The sequence below is a fragment of the Protopterus annectens genome, chromosome 1.part1 (genome assembly GCF_019279795.1).
Source record: "Protopterus annectens isolate FY-2018-M chromosome 1.part1, PAN1.0, whole genome shotgun sequence".
NCBI lineage: Eukaryota > Metazoa > Chordata > Ceratodontiformes > Protopteridae > Protopterus > Protopterus annectens.
This window is the reverse complement of record NC_056726.1, coordinates 211,032,595-211,051,380: the sequence shown is the minus strand read 5'-3', so window position 1 is coordinate 211,051,380 and position 18,786 is coordinate 211,032,595. Positions and strand designations below refer to the sequence as shown.

Here is an 18,786-nt window from a genome sequence, read left to right as displayed (position 1 = left end):
GGTGTCCCCTCCTACTCCTTAAGATAGGAAAGGTACCAATTTCTACAGCAGACACCCTCAGCGTCCAGACTCACTAGTTAGACCCAGGTCATCAGTGCTTAGAACCAAGACCTGTGGGCAATCAGCATTACTACGGATATGCTCCCCTCCTTTTTAGTTGTCAGCTGCTAAATACAGAATTACAGCTGAAAATACTGTCTCTTGATTTCCCTTAAATAAAAAAGTACAGCCTGTTTTACAAATAATATACATAATAGCCGTTATTTGACTACATGATGTAAGACTGTCACAGTAAAGTTCACTATTCAAAAGTGAGAAGTGTGCTACAGCAGCAAAAATCAAAAATAACTGTAATACTTCTAAGGCATTACTGTGGTGGGGAGATTTGCTCTCTCTCACCCACTACATAAGAGCACACACTCCTATTTATACATACTAATTCTAAGACTATAGTACCTCAGAATAAAGTAAATCCTGGATGTGTTGCTGTGCCTCAGTTAGTGTTATCAAAAAAAAAAAATCACCATTACAATCCTTTACAATTCATACTTTTGAGTATGGACATCCACTGGCTTGCTCCTATACATTAATGCAATAAGACATGACATAAAATGTGACTCAGCCTATCATATGAGCATAACCAAGCATGTCCTAAAGGGAATTAATTACACAGTTAAAGAGAATGAAATTGTACCGCATTTAACCAATTAGCAAAAAATAAAAAAATACATTTCATAAACCTCACTCCTCCTGCCTAGTGGTTAACTTTAAGTACTATACTTACAAATGAGGTTTATAGTTTGAAAATGTACATATATGGTAGTCAAACATGTGTAAAATCAAAAGCAACATGTATTGAGACGAGCAAAAAAAATGTAATTAAAACAACAGACTTTGGAGATATGAAGAATTGAGAAATCGCTAAAGCTGACCCAAGCTGCACTAAAGTCTCCAATTAGTATGTTTAGTGCACCATTTTTTTTTGTATTTGAATATTTTTTAAATATTTTAGATAGATGTCATCATGCCCTGCTATTGTTGCATTTTTATTTTCCATAAGTATCAGGCAGTGCCTGAAGAGGAACCAGAACAGCAAAATGTACCAAACGTTATTGTGCCTCAGACGGTGTATGATCCTGCCACTGTTCAGTCTCTGTGTAGCACTGACAGAGCTGTGCTCACATGACTGCACTAGTTCATATATGCCCCATGCGTAATCATTCATTCTACCTGGGGATTGTCTCTGGTGCTAACTATGGCTTGCTCTTTCAAACAGAGCTGGCACAGACCTGCAAACACAAACTGCAAAACTTGCACACTGTGCTGAAGCCTGAACAAATATAAAGACTAAAGTAGTATAAATCCATTACATAAGTTTGTCATAAATGGAGCTGCTAAATGCACAGTACAGCATACTGCAGGTTTTGAATGTCAAAAGTTTCCAATGTGACTTTTAAAAACAATGTCTGTATGTACATGTAATATGTGTATAGGGCCTGCCTCGGCTACAGTTTATGCAGACTGCCTACCAATTCAGCTCTAGGTAGCAGATTCTGTTAGGGGCAAATTACAAGAAAGGAAGTATGTATCATGCCAGCCAAAGCTATTCCCTTTAAAAGCAAGTAAAAAATGTAAACGTCTTGATATTATCATAGCTTTCCACTTACTTTTGACACACAGTAGTGTTACATTTAAAACTCTAAATCAGCAGTGGTGCCCAGTTTGTACTTGAATGCTGTAAGGTAAATAATCCACTTCCAAAAGACAGCTACTAAACCACTGAAGACAACCAACCTAATCAGTAATATTCTGAAGAAGCCTGCAAAAATTAATGCAAGCATACTGACAGAAACTGAACTAGCAGACAAACTGACAGAATCAGATTCAGAACCGCTGCCATAAGAAATTACATTATTAGCAATGGATCATAAGAACTATATCCCAGTGATGAGTGACTCAGAAGAAATGGGCTTGGGGAGAAACAGGTGCAGGATGTAGGGTGTGAATGGTGGGGACAGCTATATAGGGACTAGTTGTATGACCAGAAGGACATGGTGGTCTTTGTAGCTTCCTGACCTCAGCAACATTGTGTGTTCATTAGCTAAAGCAATTATATGTGAATATAAGCCATTATCATGCAGCATAGGTTACCATGATATCTGACCTTCCAATGTGAAACCACTAAAAACACACCACACAAGTTACATGCCATTTCAGACAAAGTCACAAAAGCACTTTTGCTTCTACCCTTGCTTTGTCATAAACAGACCTCTCAACTGTCCCTATTTTGAGGGAACATTCTTAATTTCAGACCTAATTTACCCCTGCACAGGATGTCCTTATTTTTGGAAGTATGTTCCCATTTTAAAGCCTTGCTTTACCCCTTCTTAGAATTTTCTGCATCTCCCATCATCACATGTGGTTTTCAATGCTATTACACAGAAAACCACACTACAATGCAAACATAATAGTATCAACAATAATTTAAAGAAAGTGGACCCACTTTTTATATCTCCCTTTTTTTCTAAAGCAAAAATGATGACCTTGTGTGGTAGAATTTTGCAATGCAGTTCATTGAGGTCTACAGATGTTATACCGTCTCACCGATAATGTGCTAATATTTCTACTTTATTTTTGTCACTCTCTGTTTCTGAAACTTGTGTTTCTGAGTAGTAGCCCACATTCCTACTGGAAGTGGGAAGGGTCATGTGCTGTTGGTATTTAAGGTTTACTCTGATTAAATGTCCATACTATTAGCTGGATGTTCCTACTTTTCAAGGTTTTTTGCTCCTATTTGTAATGTTTACCGGCTACGAGGTATGACCCACCCACTGACCGATTCTTTAATTAAATATCACACAGTCAAACCCCAAGGAAAACCAAACTACATACTCAAGTTTGGAATAACAGAGATAAATATAGCAGTGAAGAAAGGGCTATGGGTGTGCATTTCTGGAGGGCAAATCCACAGCAGGATTTCCAAATACTCCTTTTCAAATGAATGTTCTACAATAGAGATTTCATCTAGTACTATGTCAAGGAAGTAGCCAGCGTCCTACTTAACATCTTTTATATTATATTGTAAGCCACTTTAAAAGTTCAGAGAAATTCACAGAATAAACCAGCTTTTAATATGTCATAGTCCGTTTTATGCAAAGTAGAGGTTTTCCATGTGTAATCTTCATTGTGCACTGGTGTTTATCCTGAGTTCCTGTTAGCTGCAGGATAGAAAATGATAAACTCACAATGGAGTCAACTGACCATGCTGTGTAGGCGGTACAACAAGAAACTGACTGTTTCATTATTTTTGTTTCCTTCTGTGCACAGAAAAAAATTTCAATCATTTTAGTCATTTCTGAATGGCATCTTAGGTGGAGGGAGACAAGTAACATCATGTGGAAAATTGGAAACTCTGCCTGCCCTTAATAAAATACTTAGCCTGGGAGGAGCTTTCACAGTGTATATATGACCAGCATGTACATTTCTTGTAGCAAACCACAGAGAACGAAGCGTATCTACCTAAAACAATGGATCTGAAAATGTTCTCTCTCCTTATAGCTGCCACAGTCATACTTTTCTGCACTGCAGAAGGTAAGTTATACATTGTTTTCTCTTTGTTGTCTGTATTCTGAATTGTACCATAGCTTAGGTATTTTCAGTGCTCATTCAAAATCTGTCTCTTTTGATATTTCTTTAATTTCAGTGAGAAATAAATTATTATGCGTATAAATGATGATGGATATTTTAGGCAGAGCATGAGCTAGATTATTTTAAAAGCCAGGAGTGTTCAGATTTTGCATTATTTTCTTTCAAACAATTACTTCTTCAGATGTTACACATAAGATTGTCATATGCAGCATCCTTTGTGTAATATTCCATGAGCAGTTTGGCAAGTCTGTTTGTCATATTATTGTTTTATGATTTACATTTCACTTATAACATGTAAATATGCATTTTAAGTAATCATCTTTTGGTTTCCTATAATTTTAATAAACATCCCATCCCTCTCATTGAAAAAGAAGATGGTTGCCAAAGAGTAAATAAAAGGTTGTCCAAAGAGCTGCAGTTTCTTTTATTTATATTTTATCTATGATCCTTGTCTTCATGACTGGAAAGACCCATCAAAATCAATGTCACTTTTCAGAGCTCTCAACAACCTAAGAATGTTAAGCAGTTCTCTCAAGGCATGTCTCTGTTTAAGTGTAGCGGGTAAGACTTGTAGATGTGTGTCTAGGTACAATTTTTATATAGTATAGTATAGCCAATTGCCAACTCATCTGTTTTTGGTTTGCTCACTGGAGCACATTACAAAACTTTATCGGAGCTGCAGTCTACCTGGGATCATACAGTGGCCTCAGTTGCCAGAAAGCTACAAGTGTGATGTTTCTTCCTCTCCAAGACGTAGGGTGCTAAATGAATGGCCTACTTGTTGGCCACCTCTGAGATTGGCCATGTGTATTTTGTGCCATAACTGGACATTCATAAAATCAATTGCATTCCTTTACAATGATGATAGATGTTCATAACAAGAAAATGGGATAGAAAAGCACCCAGCTCCAGCATCCAGAGTATGATTTAGTTTCATTACTATTCACCCTTTAATCTTGAGTTCTGCACCAATAATTTGAAAACCATTCACTGCAAGGCTATTTCCCAGAAAGGTGAATGACCTACTTTGTAAGGGGATTATGCTAGGATAGCTGTGTATTGGGGGATTGTATATACTGTGTGTGTGTGTGTGTGGGTCAAGCCAGACTGCATTGAAGTCTGTCGCACAAAAAAAAATATAAAAATGCTTTAAACAATAGTAGCATTAATGTTCTGAACCACTCACTTCCAGAATCAGAGACAAAGCAAAACATAATGAGGACCATCAGGCACATTTCCAAAATATTAGTGCTATTAACTTCAGAAGATGGCAGAATAAGATCATGTGAATTAACATGCATTTTTCAGAAGCAAAAAGTAATCTGTACCTGTAATTATTCTCATTATTTAATAAGTGTAATCCATCACCTTTTCTCCTCAAATTGCCTGTTTTAGGCTGGATCAGGAGAGACAAATTTTAAGCCAGAATCAGGGACATTTGAGAGGTATGAGTAGCATAATTCAGACATCAACTGCTTCTGGAGACATAACCAAGTCACATCTCAGATATTTTCTTTCCAACAAGATGTCAATACACTTTCAGTTATCAGCACAGACCTATTTAGCACAAGGAATAGCTCATTTTATTTTTTTGGTCTCTAGTAAACCATGCTACACACATGCACAGACATCAGCGCACACTGAACTATGCAGTTATAGCTCCTGGGTCACTCAGTACTTTCATTCATTTGCTCATTCTCTGATTACCTGCTTAAACAAAACTCAGCTAGATGACACTCCCATTTATAATTACCCCCTTCCCCCCTCAGTAGCAGTAATCAGTAGTGGGTTAGACAAGAAGAGAGAGGCAGACTGCTTGAAACACTCTCCTGTACAATGTTCCTCAGTGCTTGTTTGTGCACACAGAAGGAATAACTACAGGACAGGTGACACAGCTCAACATATCTGCCAACACACCTGAAGATGGCATGCACATTCATATCTCCTACTAGTATGAGCCAAATGACTGATATCAGTAAAGACATTGTATCAAGATAAAAAAGAGGAATTCTGCTGTATGTGTACTATAGCTGAGTTTCTTCTTAATAAGTATTTATTTTAGGCATGCTAGGAAATATCCTATAAGTTGGTAGAATACCAACCAACTTCACGAAGTAATGTTTTTATTTCACATATTAAATGATTTGTGCGGTGCATATCTCTCTGTTTATTGGTAAGCTGATGCCTGTCAGAATATTGCTATATACTTTTTTTTCAGGAATGACACAGAAGCAGAATTATACTACATTCAAGCATTCTCAGACAATCTAAAAGATTCAGGCTCTCCAGTGCATCCTGCTTATGTTTTGCAACCTCCTGAAACTGGTACATCTCCTGTGGGAGGTGACCAGTAGGCATTCTCACTAGGTGCCTAAATCATCTCAACTGATTTCTCTAAGTCTGAAAAATGGCTCTGTCATGGGCTAAGTTCAGAAAATATGAGGAGGAACTTAATTTCCCCCTTTTATATCCACAGTCTTTTTCTTTCAGTCACTATCCAAAGTCTTCAAGCAAAGGTGAGAATACAGCACAGGCTGACTAGTAAACTGACAGCATCATCCTATGATTCAGTTCTCATTTAAACATCACAGTCTGGCACAAGATGTGCAGTATGGCCACTGCTGCATCCATCCAATAGTCAGTCCTCTGATCCCTTCGACCCTCACTCATGGTGAACACTGCAAAATACTTCTATATTGGGGGTAGCTGCTGCCTTGCCACTTACACACAGGAATCCACTGTTATTTGGTGGTTCTGATACTCCAACCACTTCATACACAATAGCAAACTGCACTTACTTGAGACCAAGATGACAGCAACATCTGAAAACAAAAAAAGATGTAGACATTACTCTTTTACAGAGGAAAATCCATAGAGGATACTCTCTGAATTTTGGCTGCATGTAAATGTCCTGAAAATGAAAATTGTGGATAGAAATTAAGACAAGACCAAACCTCTGTGGAACCCTTAATGCACCTTGAACATATGATACTTAAAATCCAGAAAAAAATGGAACATAACAAAAAAAGAAACAAACAACAAAAACAATAGTAACACTTAGACCCCCTCCTACTGTATCATCTCTCACAAGACACTCCAAGGTGCACCGTCTTGTACTTTTTCAGTGTCCACATCCTAACCATACTGATGGACTCCCACAACCCTTTCAGTTAATTCATTGTTTCATAGAGAGGACAAAATCTAGATTATTACTCATTAAGAAATTTAACTTTTAGGCAAAGTTTCCTTTCCGGCATGCTAGCACAGACTTTTCCATGGAAGCTAAGGAGCTTGGACTATCTCCAACAGGAACACTCATTTTGGGAAAATGGGAACAACCACCCATTTTGCAGAGATACTGTCCCAGTCTTTCAAACAATGCTGAATAGATACAGTAACCATAAGATTTCAAAAATATCCATCACTTTCAGTATTTCTGACTGAATCCCATCCACAGAACCATGGATATGTATTCTTGTTCCCCATGCTCTTTTCCTTTGAGAACTGTAGCAAACCATTTGCTACAAATCTAACAAGTAGCATACTAATGCTAAATACCATAGAGGAAATGCTGAACTGCTTCAGCCTTGACCACACATGCAGTATGGACATTCATTTCTGAATGCTGTCAATTGCACCCCACCTCTATCTACATAAAGGTGCATGTGGCTAGTCTTTTTATGGTCACTGTAATTACTTGCTAGTATTATTCTTATGTTCCTGATCATCAGCCTTTGACCCAAAATGCACTTGGAAAAAACTACATTTATGAGCACCCTTGTGCTTCAGCATGGTGATCACAGTCTGTGATGTGCACAGAGGTCCAGTCATGAGTCAGGTTTAGATCAGGTAATCCATTCCTCCTGGTAATATTCCACCATAGCAGCAAGTATTCTCTCATACCATTACATCTTATTAGGTGCATTCTACCAGATGTGACTCCCACAGTCTCCAAGAAGGCTAACTATTCGGATCAGCTGTTAGGTGCATATGCACAAATAAACAGTCTTTTCTGCTGCGAATCACAGGACCACGAGACAAACATCTGATATGCTGTCATAAACTGCAGCTTTAAGTTACCCACCTGAGGGCTTTACAATATCTACACACCTGCCCAAAGTATTTCTTGAGGGACAACTTCAGGGGAAAAAGAGAGACCATTGATGAGTGAGAAGTCTAGTTTTAGAACTAATGTTCTATGTAAAAGTACATCCATCTATCTCTAATAAATTCTATAAAAACAAGGAAAAGTACATACTGATAGCCGAGGTTTAGCTAGCGCTTCTGGTGTCCAGGACTATTTCCTTATCTGGTGCTCCCATCAACTTTAACCTGAGGTGCAAAAAGTACTGCTTTAAACTGCATTAAACTGTTTGCATGTGTAATAAGTGGCTACAGCTAAGGGGCAGTGCTGAGCTCCTCAGACCTGACCAGCAATGCATTATCAGCATTCATTTCATACCATTGATAATGAACAAAACCACACATGGAACTCCCATAAGTGCAATAGTGGCACTGTAAAAAAAGCCAGTAATGAAGGTCACACCTACTGACAACTTCCATGACCTTTGCCCCAGCCTAACTATGCCTCTGCTGTTTGCATAATTTGGTAACTGGATAAGTGAACTGATCCAGGGATCCCTTTCACCCACAACCTAGGTCATAAAGCAAACAGAAATTTTAGAAATGCAAGTCAAGATGAGCAGCACATATTACCATAAAGGGAGAATGAACATACATGTTAGAGAGCTCAAGCAACAAACAAAAGGACATCTTAAAATATAATGGCAATTGTTAGAATGTGCTGTTACTTTGTTGTAGGTATATAGTAGACATTTACAGGTGAAGATATTCAACTATTTTACATGAAATAACATGTGCAACAGTAGTAAGAGCAAGCTATACAAATAAAACAATGTATAAATAATCCTGCCTGACATCCTAGTATCAGAATTAAACCACTAGAAAGCAGATGTTACAATAATGGTAGAAAAAAAACTAGGGTGCTATGAGAGTCCAAGAGCCAAGGTCTTTAAAGCACTTATATATTTTTTTTATCAATAAGGTGGGACTTGAGATTATATCAGTAGATTTGAAAGTGTGCTATCAGCGTAAGAAAGCTGTAAGGAACTTGGGTATAAAAGGGTCATCACCATAAAAAACTGAAATGTTATTTTTTTTCCATTTATATTGTTGGGAAGAAACTAAACCCAATGTACTGCATACAGTTCTAAGATCTGACATTCACAAGGACACTGTTCACAAACTGGTAACTAAAATGGTGCAGGAAATATACCTCAAAACTTACAAACTGTGACTAAACAAAACAAATGCATGCAACTTTGAAAAAAAGAGGAAAAACATTATGGAAACATTTAATTAATGGAGTGAATTTAAAAAAGTCTGAGACAGTAATATTTTTTTTTGAAAAACAAAGGTATACATAATGAAGATGAACAGATGTGGGCACACTGTTTATGATAGAAAGTATTGTTTCACAGATAAGGTTGCAGATAGACAGAATAGGTTTTTTGAGAAGGATGAGATCAAATACAGCAGAGCAGTTCAACAATGCAGGAACACGTGTAAAACAGCTCTAACAGGACACAGGAAGAGGTAAGATATCGGTCAACAAGTTATTTAGGGACAATAGTAGGCAGAATAGTTAAACAAGGAGTCCTTATCTTCCAGCACTTTCTGTGTAATCCTAGGAAAGTCTGCACAGCTGAATTAATATGTGTAATGCATATGGCACTTATGTTTCTTTGCTTCTCTTCTAGCTATCCATATCAGCGCTAACTGTTGCACTGAAGTGTCTAAAGATGCTACAAAGACGTTGTTGAGACGTGTGAAAGAATATCAGATACAGAAGCAGGATGGCATCTGTGACATCAAGGCTGTAGTGTAAGTGTCTGGTTATTGTTTTATAACTACTTTTATTTTAGTTTTTACCATGTCTTAATGTTGTAATAACATCCTTGCTATGACAAAGATGTCTGACAAGAGAATATTTAAGCAGGAGACCATAGCTGGGTTGGAGGGTTATTATGGGATTTACTCCCATCTGGCAACATTTAGTCTCAATAGATCAAGCACACTTGCTTGGAGGGAGTAAATCCCATCATGAGCCACGTTCTTATTTCTGGCTTACTGAAATTGCTATTTAGTTTGGCAAGTTTTTCCCAACACAAGTTTTTAAAAATAAGGAAAATGGGCAAAGTTTCACCAACTGGCAGCAGGTCAGATACAGCTGAATTTAAACTTTGATTATTTGTGACATCATGCAAACTTTTTTTATTATATTGGTGGTAGATGAACAGTGTAACAGAAAACAATGTTTCAGAAGCAGGGCATGATTTCCTATTAAACTGTGTAAGAGTTTCATTTCTCATACTGTAGAGCATGAGTGAAAATGTTATGGTATTTTTTTCTATGAAAATCTGTTATAATTAAAAATGAAGGTTTCAATCACACATATTTTATGTGAGCAGAGTCAGCATGTTGGTAGTGTGTGTGATGGTATATATGCCATTTCTGACAGTTGCTTCATGAATCATTTCAATGCAGGATTTTTCTTTTCTTTTTGTTATGGGATTATTCTGGCAGATGTTCCAGGGTGAGTTTTTACAGTATTTATTCCCATAAGACCACATTAATATCTGATCAGAACTCCTGATCATTTAGACAATAAGACAGTTCATATTGTCATAATAATTCATTTTCATGTTAGTTACATCTCTGTAAATTGGCTGGGCAAAAAACATCAAAGTCAGAAGGGAAACATTTCAAGCTGACTTAGGTATCATTGCTTCTGTAATATTTTGTTTCTGTAACTTGCCCTCTGGCTTTTTTGCAATGATGTTTGCAGCTGACTAGGTTATAACAGGAAAAATGGCAAATTATGTTTGGTGGTAAGGTGCTTATATTGCCATTTTTTCTGCATCTTCTTTCACTGTGTTTTAATCTTACCTAGACAAAATGAGCCATGGGACTTTTTCACAAGTCCGTCCAACCAGACTTTATTAAATTTCAGCTTCTATAGCAGGCAACATGTATATGAAAGGAGAATTGAGGTATCATTACTGACAGGCATCTGAATCTTATTCGTTTGTTAGCTGGGTAAGCCTAATGGGCACAAGTGTCCCTTTTCTAACGCAGCTTAGGAGCACTGCCTGTGCAAGTGGGTAGCTCAAAGTTACACAATAAACAAATGGAGGTGGAAAGAATCAAACCCTGTTTTCTTGATTACATGCAGCAGCTCTAATTCTCAGTGTTAACGCAGACAAACCCACCCTCAACCTTTTGTATCAACCATTAAGTATAAAATTGCTCTAGTAACTCAATCACTGGTCCTTTTCTTTAGAACACAGTAAACATTGTTATACTGACCAAACAAGCTAGCTTGTGTGAATGACTATCATAAAAACATGCTCAGGTCTGACATTCTAATTAATTAATGATATTGTTCAATTCTATGCATTTTACCCAGGTAGTAGCTAAAAATAAAATCATAGATCAATCCGTATACCTGGTTACAAAGTAAAAATGATAGTTACCCATTTAAATTAGCTTATTCAGTGGGGAGAGAAATGATCAAAATGGATGGAATCTGTTGCCACAGAGTACACTTCTGTGACTCTCATTGCTAGCCTGTATAAAGTTAAACAAAATAGTTAGAGTGCCTGTGTCTAATACTGAAGATGTGGTAGCATTTGCATTAGCAGAAAATAAAGGGAAAATGTCATGATAACAGCTGTAAATGTCTTTTGAAGGTTTGCTGCTCCAACATTTTAAATGTAAATTTATGGAGGTTAAAACCACACACTGGTTACTCAGAAAAAGTACAAGAACTTCAAAGGTCAAGGATACTGTGGCCATTCTGAAAAGTCATAAATCTGTACCATTAAACATGGTCGGCAGGTACATTACACTAATGAATCTCTTCTAAGCTCTTGTGATAAGTAGACCTATATTATTTTTTAATTTCTCCAAATGTACCATGATGGGAATAGATCCAGTTCCTAAGCCAGAGTACAATTATTATTGATACAGTCTTTGATGGTAGCCAATAGTGTTCTTCTTAGCAAAGTACTCAAAATCGTTTCCTTCTGCACTCCATATAGAGTTACATACATTGGTATGACTGTAAATTATTTTTTATTAGTCCTGTTACTCCCTCTATTGTTGGAACTATCTGAGTACATCTTTATTGTTTATGCTTACATATCCTGGCATTTTATAATTTTGAAATTGCTACATCTAGTGCTTATAGTGTCTTACACACAGAGCGATACACAATGATTAATGGTATTTTTATTTTTGTCTTTTCTTGGAGTACTATATCTGGTTATCTTGAATCTATTTTTTCAACTGCTTGTAATGACTGATCCTATGCTTTATGGTTCATAAATCCAATTCTTCCCAGCTACTTATATATTGTAATGTTTGCACAATCTCCAGTGCAACAATCTTGCTACATTGTTGTGGCTTTCAGTATATAGACCATCTGCAACGAGTGTGTCACACCCAACAACAAGATACATAACTGTTTCCACTTCTTTTTTACACAAGCTACATCTGTCTGTTTCTCCCACTTTTTCAAGGGACTTTGTAAACCAAAGTGTATATAGCCCACTACATTGGCCCACTATTATTAGCCTCGCATCTTTTGCTTTTATTTCACCTCTCTTTAACCATTCCAGTATCTAATCTTGGTCAGCATGAGGTTGTTCTTCAAGTTCTACATATTTGCAACTGTATTTATAGACTTTCCAATTTTCTTTCCTTTTCTTTTGGACCTTTTCTTTATTTTATTTTGTTCTTGGCACTTTTAGTTGCTGTCTGATTCAAGTCTGAAGTTCCATTCTCACTCTTATCTGAAATGCTTCTACTAAATTAGGTAAGAATACCATCTTAGACTTCCTCTCTTCATGCACTTTCATTATGTTGTGATTGCATGAATTCAGGAAAATAATGTATGCAGCACCACAACTGTAAACCTATACATGTAGTTAATTTCAAGGAGGCTCACACTTCCTTCAGAGAGAGAGAGCTGTATAATCTCAGTATGCACTTTTTTAGTATATATTATTTGATAAGCATAAAGCATTTTTCTTGCTTTCTTAACCAACCAATTCAATGCTCTTTGAGGCCAGTCAATCACACCAAATCTGTAAAATAGAACATAAGTTGAAAGGTGTGTACTAGGCTAATGGCCCTGGGGCCTTTACAAGCCTAGCCATAGGATTACCCTGGCATAGTGCCACCCAACCTTAGTTCCCAGTGCCTCTGTTGAGTACAGCCACTGCAGTTATCCCCAGGAAAAAAGCTTCATTAGTATCAAGACTATATCACCCCAGATGGGACTCAAACCCACAATCCCTGGCTTAGGAGGCCAATGCTTTATCCATTAGGCCACTGGGGTCTGCCCAGGATGAGCAAATTGGTTACAAAGCTTGGGTTTTATTCCCAGATAAAAATCCAAGCTATTTTAGCTTTAGTCTTTTGGAGTATTCCGTAGTAAGCCTTATTTTCATTTGTTTATGCTTTACTGCTGCCCACTCATCTGTTCCCAAATATTTATACACTCTCTCCTGCTCAAGTTCCTTTATATCACATTCCTTTCCCAGACTGATGTTTTCTTGGTGCTTCAGCTTGCTTTTTATAAATGTTGCTTTTGCAGATTTATCAAGACCAAATGTCTTTCTCATATCATCTGTGGAATCAAGTGGGTGTCATATTAATTTGCTAAATGTGAAATCTGCTGTCTCTAAGTCTAACAATTACATGTTTCGGCTTTTTTGCATTCACTCATGGTAGTGTCTCATTATTGCTTGCCGTATAAATACTGATTTTGTAATGCTCTCCATGTTCTGTTTAATGCTTATGAAGGCAATCCTTTATCTCAACAGGCTTCATCACAAGAGCAAAATGTACTGTGTGGATCCTGAGGGCAAAAATATTAGGAAATGGCTAAAGAAGCAAAATGGCAAATATCAAGAAGAAGAAAAATAAAAAGCAAAAGTTCAAGTGTTTGGAACTGCCTTGGCCATAGATACAAGAGGAGACTGCATATAGTTTTGTAGTGTGCATTCCACATCTGCAGGCCTACCATCACACCGTCAGACATCTTGGTTTGCCAAGATACTGATTCACATTCTTACACTGTCAGATTGACATAATGAGCATAGTTCAGCATTAAATTCAATTGTTTTATTTACCATTTTCATGGCATTATCTGGTTTGAATTGGTGTTCATTAATGGTAACTATTCATTCTCCATACTATGTGTAAACAGAATGTAATGTGTACAATTATTCTCATTTTTTTATTTAATTTAATTTATTCAATAACTGTGTAAGATCACTGCACAGAAGTTATTGTTTCTAGTTTGCTGTTATGCAGCATGTTATTCTAAAGGCTCTTGCCTATGTACTGTGAAGTATGCAAAATATGATTTTGACAAACAATAACCCAAACTCACTGTTGTTATTTTATTGTAGTTTTATAACTGATCAAGGATTCATATCTCTGAAGATTGTTGTGTTACAGCTTCTTGATTTAGAAGTGATACATTGTGCATTGTTAATGTCCAGCAGGCAAGAAGCGGTATCAGAATGAAAATGCTCACCAGTTATTTAGTCTGTCTGTGTTGTGTTATCCATAGGCTGTTAATGAACTGATTGCTTAGCAGCATTCAGCAAACAACTGCGTAAGTTAAGCAATAATGCTTTTCAAAGTGCCTCTGTGATACAGGTTTAAAAGACTGCATTAGCTGTATTTTCAACAGATAGCACTTGCACTTGCTGACGGATTTATGATTGCAACAGAAATGTATTAGCTATGCTTAAGTGTTAGATTATAAAAGTATTAGTAATAATTATTATTATCTCAAGGTATGGTGCCCTGCTGGAATTTTTAGACAGTACAATCTGAATCCAGAAAATTAAAAAACTAAGCATGATTATGCATCTGTAATACTAAAATGTAAAACTATTACACAGTAAATGTATTTTCACAAAGGTAAGTCTTTCAACCTAAAGTGATGGGGGGGGTTCTGTCCCCGCAGCCCCAATACTCTAAGATCACCGAACCTTAAAGAAGGGTGAATTCTCTGAAGATGCAGTACTTTTGGACTTAACATTTACTTCCCACAACCACACTTAACTTTTCCAATGCTCTGAGACTCACTTTCTCACCTCAATCCTATAACAGGACCCCCCCAGGGATCTGTGACACTATCCTTTCAGATTAAAAAAGTAGCAGCAAAACCACTGTGATGCCAGGTGCATTATGGCATTAGAAACCATTAACCTTGAAGAAAGTAAACTAAGTTATTCACTATTGTAGGAGTTGGAGGTCCTCACTGTCACTCATTCCATGTATTCTATGTATTACTAGTAAATGTAACACCCAACATTTAGGATTAGAAGATATTATACCAGAATAGGGGTAGACTCAAAACTCTCGAGGAAGGGGAAACAACGCAATAAGGAGCTGGAGCACTGGGAATCTGGTATAAATGAATGCAGAGATGAGTACCATCAAGGCAGGTGGTTACATCTGCACAAATAGAAAATATCCCAGAACACGGCAGTTACAATCTTGGGATGCAAAGAACAAGGCACACGCAGAACACCATAAATTTAAATAATGTTAAAACACAGTTCATGGTCTCACACACGTCATGTGAGGAAAATGCCATGACATAGAATGGGTGTTTTAAGACCTCTGCTTAAGTAATGAGCTAAAGCCCACATTCAGGCAACAGTACTGTTGAAGCAGAAAAAAGGGGAAAGAAAAGAGAAGATATTGAAATTTAAGGGCTATGTATGGGGATCTGTACCATTGAAACAGATCCTGTTATTCTCATGGAAATGGCTAATGGTCAACTTAAGGTATAGATTATTAAAAACATATTTTGAAGGCACTGAAATTCCTTGGACAGCAAGGTGCAAGTTGAAATACAAATGTTTTATAAATACTGGAAAGTCTGTCAGCTAGGAAGATGAAATGAAGTGTGATTCAATGAAGGATATCATGATTCAATGAAGGACAGCATAAGGGAAGTCAGCATGCAGAGACAAAACTAGTAATAAATGCAATTTATACCATGACCCCCCCCCCATTAATATTCCAAAACGTGCACGCTGATTGGTCAGCGTGCACGTTGTAAATCGACTTATACTAATGGAAAAAGGTCCGGTCGCCTGGACGTTTTCCATTAGTATAAGTCTTTTTTAAAACACTGTCTCACTATGTTAAAGGAGTTTAACATAGCGAGACAGGTTTAAAAAAAGCAATGGAGATCTCTGTTGCTTTTTTTAAAGCTCTCTCACTATGTTAAACTCCTTTAACATAGTGCGACAGTGTGTAAAAAGCAACGGAGATCTTACTTTCTCCATTGCTTTTTTTTTTTAAACCAGACTCGCTATGTTAAATGGGTTTAACATAGCGAGACAGCTTTAAAATAAACAACGGTCTCTGTTGCTTTTTTTAAAGCTGTCTCACTATGTTAAACCCATTTAACATAGCGAAACAGTAAAAAGCAATGGAGATCTTGCTTTCTCTGTTGCTTTTGCCCACAGTTCTGATGTACAGCGTAGGCATACGCATGCGTAGTACATCAGAACTGCCGCAGAATACCAGACAGTTGCGGAAGGGCAGCAAGGAGGCATTAAACAATGCCATTATTTATGAAAAGTAATTATTTTTTTTCTTAAATAATGTCATTGTATAAAAGCAATAACCCACTTCTGGGTGTGGGTAATGCTGGATTTACCCACGGTTGGTTTTGTTTGCCACTGGCTTCCTCGTTACCAAACCACGCCAACCGTGGGTAAATCCAGCATTACCCACACCCAGGCGTGGGTTATTGCTATAATACTGTAGAAAGGACAACAATGATAACAGGTTCCCTATTTGTGTAAGAAATGAGTTCATAAAACCTCCATGTCATAAAATGTAATCATTCCTTTTATCCAAAAATGCTACCATGACTTGTGATCATTGTATAAATACAAATATTAAATTTTTCAAAATAATGCACATTTAACAGTCATAGTTGTCAGGATCTCTACATGTTTATTAATGCTCTGTGTTAAATCATGCAAAGCTTTTGTTTCTGTGAAGTATGCAAAATATGCTTTTGACAAACAATAACAGGCTGAGGCTGGTTAATATTCTTACTCAAGAGGGTACACAATGTCAAATTTCATTCTTAGAGCCCTTGAAAGTTTGTAATGTGTTCATACTGATAAAATAATATTTTTTATAGAAGTACAGGAGTAAGGCTAGGTAAAGTTATTCAGAAACATGTAGAAAAAGGCTAACAAAGTGTGTAATTTTGTCAGACCAACTTGTGTTATTGTAAAATAAATGAGTGCAGGTAAACTGAGTTCTGGAATGCAAAGAATAACATAATGTAACTCATCTTCAATACACATTTTGTGTTAAGTTCTTTGTTAATGTGTTGCTACATAAATTTAAGCTTTTCTAAATATGCATAATAGTGTGCAGTTTTCTAGTTGTTTGTATCCTTCTGTATGATAAATTTCAAAACTGTTGTAAATAGATCTGAAGTGTTTTAAGAAATTATGTGCTTTTTCAACACAGAAAGAAATGTTTTGCAACCTTTTTAACATGGAATAATTTTATTGCTTTGCACATTGCAAAATCTTGTAGTTCTTATGAATAAAATGTACTCTAAATGTAACCTTGTAAAATAAACATTTCAATCACACTGAATTTATTTTAATTTTTATTCAAGTGTGTCTACTTTACATCTTAACAAGAAAAGAAAATAGCTGAGTATTGTAGAAGTTTTGTGGCATGGAGAAGAACTGTGTTAAACTATATAGTTGTAATACTTACTGTATCACCTAGTGCAAAGGGAATATTTAGGGCTGGGAGGTAGGCATAATGGTTAAGGTGCTTACCTTACAGATACAAGGTGCAAGGTTTGCTTCTCACATGGGGTAATTGGTTAGGCTTAAAGTAGCCCACAAGGATCATAGTACTCATCTATGAGCTTATGAACAGTTTATCCATTGTCTTCTAATCAATGAAGTACAGTGCTGTAACAATACAAATGATACAATAATGCCACCAAATCATAAATTACAGTTGTGTAAATAAATATAGCATGGCACTAAATGTTCAAATGGATCATGGTTGTAGTAGCTTAAACAACCCTGCAAGTTTTGGACATCCAGACAGCTTCCCAAGCTTTAGGGTACTTTTCACATATTGTATGTCTGTGGTAGGTAAAGGGTGAGCCAGTATAAAAGTAGATCTATGGGCACCAACATTCAGAGTTTTCATACCACAACAATGAGGGAGGCTACAGCCCAGCCAAAAATATGTGCTAGGAGAAGAGGAGAAAGATAGGGCTTCACAATTTGGCAAATCCTGTTGAAGCACTTGAGGAAAAGTCAGTTTTATAGTATTTGGTAAAAGCATGTACAGGAGATCAAGTTGCTGTCTCTAAACTGCTTCTAAAGTCCTTCCTTTTCCAAAAACCATCAGAAATCATCATAACCCTTATAGAATGGGCTCTGGCCTTATGTGGAAGTAACCTGCCATAATAAGGTAACAAGAGCGAATGGCATGGGACAACCATTTCAGCATAGCCTGTTTTGGTATTGATTGTATCTTTTTCTTACCTTGATAAGAAATAAACAGTTGGTCAGGATTTCTGAAATCCTTTGTCAAGTCAATGTATTATCTGGGTTGTCTGTGGACATCCAGAGTGTGTAGAATTTTCTCTCCCTTATTTTTTGGTTCAGGAGATAATACTGGGAGAAAATACATTGGTCCAATGTGAGCTCTGAAAACAATTTAGGCATAAAAAGGGATTAGTTTTCAAACATACCCTGAGTCAACATAAATGCTTGCAGCTCAGAAATCCATCTGGCTAAGGTCACAATGATAAGTAAGACTCTTTTCCATGTTGATAACGTTAAATCAGCCTAATGAGCAGGTGCAAAACAGAACAGTGTAAGTTTCTTGGGGAAGTCACTTGTTTCTTAGGTGTACGGATTTGTAATACCCCTTTCAGAAATTGTTTGTAGAAAGGAACATTCCCATCCATTTGAAGGAAAAGGCATCTGACTTCCAAGCCTTATTGTAAAGAGTCCT

General features: G+C 36.8%; 1 protein-coding gene across 1 annotated transcript; it reads left to right on the top strand.

Annotated features, from left to right (window-relative positions):
• The first annotated feature begins 3,482 nt into the window (after positions 1-3,482).
• On the top strand, positions 3,483-15,792 carry LOC122804358 (C-C motif chemokine 28-like). The gene is made up of 3 exons (XM_044074178.1): positions 3,483-3,591; positions 9,429-9,552; positions 13,560-15,792. The coding sequence occupies exons 1-3, from the start codon at positions 3,528-3,530 to the stop codon at positions 13,660-13,662; spliced, it is 291 nt and encodes a 96-aa protein (XP_043930113.1). The 5' UTR covers positions 3,483-3,527; the 3' UTR covers positions 13,663-15,792.
• The last annotated feature ends 2,994 nt before the right edge of the window (positions 15,793-18,786 follow it).

What these genes read in the sequence shown, in the direction of transcription:
- LOC122804358 (XM_044074178.1), top strand. Translation starts at nt 3,528, where the DNA reads ATGGATCTGAAAATGTTCTCTCTCCTTATAGCTGCCACAGTCATACTT. An exon ending in ACTTTTCTGCACTGCAGAAG is followed by an intron (nt 3,592 to 9,428) that starts GTAAGTTATACA and finishes CTTCTCTTCTAG; the next exon opens with CTATCCATATCAGCGCTAAC. An exon ending in TGTGACATCAAGGCTGTAGT is followed by an intron (nt 9,553 to 13,559) that starts GTAAGTGTCTGG and finishes TTATCTCAACAG; the next exon opens with GCTTCATCACAAGAGCAAAA.